Below are 3,979 nucleotides of genomic sequence, written 5' to 3' on the forward strand. Positions count from 1 at the left end.
TGAACCGACTGACAGTCAGTGATTAAAAAAGTTTAACATCAGTTTCTCTGTGACGTCCTCCTCTCATGTCCGTGTCTCCGTCTCTGTGTCTCTGTGTCTCTGTCTCTGTGTCTCTGTGTCTCTGTGTCTCTGTCTCTGTGTCTCTGTGTCTCTGTGTCTCTGTGTCTCTGTGTATCTGTGTCTTTCTGTATCTGTGTCTCTGTGTCTCTGTGTCTCTGTCTCTGTGTATCTGTCTCTGTGTATCTGTCTCTCTGTCTCTCTGTCTCTGTGTCTCTGTGTCTCTCTGTCTTTCTGTCTCTGTGTCTCTGTGTCTCTCTGTCTCTCTGTCTCTGTGTCTCTGTGTCTTTCTGTCTGTGTCTCTGTGTCTTTCTGTCTCTGTGTCTCTGTGTCTTTCTGTCTCTGTGTCTCTGTGTCTCTCTGCCTCCGTGTCTCTGTGTCTCTGTGTCTCTGTGTCTTTCTGTCTGTGTCTCTGTGTCTTTCTGTCTCTGTGTCTCTGTGTCTTTCTGTCTCTGTGTCTCTGTGTCTCTCTGCCTCCGTGTCTCTGTGTCTCTGTGTCTTTCTGTCTCTGTGTCTTTCTGTCTCTGTGTCTCTGTGTCTCTGTGTCTCTCTGTCTCTCTGTCTCTGTGTCTCTCTGTCTCTGTGTCTCTCTGTCTCTCTGTCTCTGTGTCTTTCTGTCTCTCTGTCTCTCTGTCTCTGCCTGTGGAGGACGGGGCGTACCTGGTGAGGGACAGCACCCGGCAGCTGGCCAATCAGCCCTTTACCCTGATGGTCTTCTACCAGGACAAAGTCTACAACATCCAGATCAGACAGCAGAACCAGAACTTCCTGCTGGGAACTGGACTCAAAGTGCAGGAGGTAACCATGACGACGCCCACGTCACCGATCAGTAACGTTACCTGCTGACCCTGCTGTGTGAAACTGGACCGAGTTTGTATTTGGAGAGAAAGCTGTCTCACTAAACCCCGCCCCAGTGCACTGATTGTCCAATCACATTGGAGCAACCGTAACTATAGTAACAGCAGAGAGATACTTCATAGATGTTAGCGTTAGCTAATGTGAGCATCTCTGTCCTGATGTGAGCAGATTTTAGACTAATGTTAGCGTCTCTGTCCTAATTCTAGCAAAGTTAGGCTAACATTAGCATCTCTGTTCTGATGCTGGCAGAGTTAAGCTAATGTTAGTGTCTATATCCTGAATGCTAGTGGAGTTTAGGCTGACATTAGCATCTAAGTCATGATACGTGAGTTCTGCAGTGTGTTTGGCTAACGGAGCTACGGTTTTAGAGCTAACAGATAGCAGAGCTAAACAAAGCTAAATGTTTTCTACACGGACCATCAGCTGCTGAGGATGAGGATTTTTTACTTGTGGCCTGTTAGCTTTAGCCTCAGTCTGTTAGCATGGTCTGTTAGCATGGTCTGTAGCCCTCAGGTGTGTAGGTACCTTTTAACTGTGTGTGTGTGTGTGTGTGTGTGTGTGTGTGTGCGCAGTCTTTCCGGTCAGTGAATGACATCATCGGCCATTACTCCCAGTCCCCTCTGCTCCTCATCGATGCCAAGAACCGCGGCTCGGGCCAGCAGAACCAGTGTTTGCTGTCCGACCCCGCCGGATACTACATGACCGGACAGAACTGGCCCTGACCGGATCGGACCGGCTGAGTCAAACAAACCCTGACCGACCCAACAGGCAGAGTAACGATGTGGTTTCAACATTTCCTGTTAACTGAGAGACATGTTGCTTCATTTGCTTATTTTGGACGTCAGTCTGCAGCTTTGTGTCGCCTCTTACACTCTGAAACATGTTGGATAAACGCCGTGTTAAAGTCAGTCCTCATTCAAACTTTGCTCATGTTAATGTCACAGACGGTTGTGTGTTCAGCTGAGCTAAATAAAGCCCACGCTTCATGATTGTAAAAGACTCCAATGTTCATATTTGACTTTTTAATTCAGTGTAAATGTGTCGGATTCAGCTGGTTTGTCTCACATCAACAGTCAACAGTCTGTCATTATTATTGTCTTGTTTTGTTTCATCTTTTTAGTCTTTTTGTCTTTTCTTTTCCGTCTCGTCCCGTCTGTCCTGTGTGATGTCCTCTGATGGATCCTCCAGTCAGTCGTCTTTTCTGTCTTATTGTTTCGTTCATTCAGGTTGAAATCAGTCTTGATGTTTGAAGGCGGAGCACAATGATGCAAAATAACAATAATCAATAATTGACCTCAGAGTCTGTTTAGAAAATGTGAGGAGGACAAAGTTCAGATATTTTACATTATAGTCTTCATTCCCCCTTGACCTGATTACCTTCAACTCATATCTGACAGTTAGTTTCCCATCAGCCCCTGCACTCACACTGAGGACCCCCCCCCCCCCCCCCACCACCACCCATAATCCCAGTCATCAGTCAGTTATAGTTCAGACTGTGTGTGTTTTGTCTGCGTCGTCCTCGAAGGCACCGCGGGGCGAAGATTACCGCTACCAGCGCCAACTGTCATTACACACACACACACACACACACACACACACAGATACACACAGACACACACACACACAGACACACACACACAGACACACACACACAGACACACACACACACACACAGACACACACACAGACACACACACACACACACACACACACACACAGACACACAGACACACACAGACACACACACACACACACACACACACACACACAGACACACACACACACACACACAGACACACACACACACACACACACACACACACAGACACACACACACACACACACACACACACACACACACACACACACACACACACAGAGGTGTGATTTATCTGAGTCCTGGTTGGCAGACAGTGAACAGATAAGACGTCTGTTGTGTTTCAGGGTTTTTAAATTCAAAGTATTAACATGTGAGTCTCAGTCCTTCAGCAGGAATACGTCTTTTACGTTGTTTTCGTCTCGTTACGTCTTTTACGTTGTTTTCGTCTCGTTACGTCTTTTACGTTGTTTTCGTCTCGTTACGTCTTTTACATTGTTCTTGTCTTATTCTGTGTTTTAGGACAGAAATGACTTTGACTGCCACCTAAAAGCTCACAGGGAGGAGGCAGATTTCAGAGACACAATAAATGAATTCCTGCTTGACACAACAACAACAAAACAAACAAACATTTAAAGTCACAGTTCCAATAAAACAAGAAAAAAATCAAAACAAGCCACATGATGTTTAGAAACTGGATAAAAGAACAAAACACAAAATTAAAACAAATAAAACAAATTAAAAACAAAAAAGAATCAAAAAAGTGTAAAAACTGACAGTAAGATAAATGTTTTATGATGTAAATAGTTTTCTTGAGGTGACTGAACCGTGACTCGGTGTTAATGTTAAATCATGCATGTAGTTTTAAAGGACGTCTTTGTTCAAACATTTACATGAGAATTTCTCTGATTCAACCGTTACATCATCATGTGATTAGGATTCAGTTGTTAATGTGGCTGCAGACATGCTGACTGTCTGTGTGTGTGTGTGTGTGTGTGTGTGTGTGTGTGTGTGTGTGTGTCTGGGGGGTCATTTGAAGAACAATAGCGTTGGCCGACACCTCAAACAGCAGCTGACCATCTGTTTGTGTGTTTGTGTTCACACTGTCAGTCTGCAGAACCTCTTTAAACCAGATTCAGTTTCACTTTCTGCTCTGAATCAGCACAATTTAAACCCACACACAGCTGATCTGAGAACAGATGAAGCCGCAGTAACTCACTAACAGTCAGACTTTGTAAAACTGCTCTTGATTTCCACAATAAGGTCAAATCAAATGTGTTTTTATAAAACAAACAAACCAAATTCCATACAGTTTCTGTGTAAAATAAGACATGTAGCACTGATAGAAACCAGCTGCTTCTGGATGATTCCTGAGCTCAGAGTTGGATTTTGATTTTGAATAAAAATGGAAAAACACAACAGAGGAGCTCAGAACATTGTGAAGAGATAAATAAAACTCCAGTTACA

At 44.2% G+C, this 3,979-nt stretch overlaps 1 protein-coding gene across 1 annotated transcript in view; it reads left to right on the forward strand.

Moving 5' to 3' along the window:
* The window catches only part of lcp2a (lymphocyte cytosolic protein 2a), an 18,802-nt gene extending 16,890 nt beyond the window's left edge, over positions 1 to 1,912 (forward strand). Inside the window, exons 20-21 of the mRNA XM_084730205.1 lie at positions 706 to 855; positions 1,488 to 1,912. Coding sequence (XP_084586331.1) covers positions 706 to 855; positions 1,488 to 1,637 — 300 coding nt within the window. The 3' untranslated portion in view covers positions 1,638 to 1,912. The remainder of the gene's footprint in view (positions 1 to 705; positions 856 to 1,487) is intronic.
* The last annotated feature ends 2,067 nt before the right edge of the window (positions 1,913 to 3,979 follow it).

The sequence above is a fragment of the Lutjanus erythropterus genome, chromosome 11, assembly GCF_056507025.1.
Source record: "Lutjanus erythropterus isolate fLutEry1 chromosome 11, fLutEry1.hap2, whole genome shotgun sequence".
In the NCBI taxonomy this organism is placed as follows: domain Eukaryota; kingdom Metazoa; phylum Chordata; class Actinopteri; order Lutjaniformes; family Lutjanidae; genus Lutjanus; species Lutjanus erythropterus.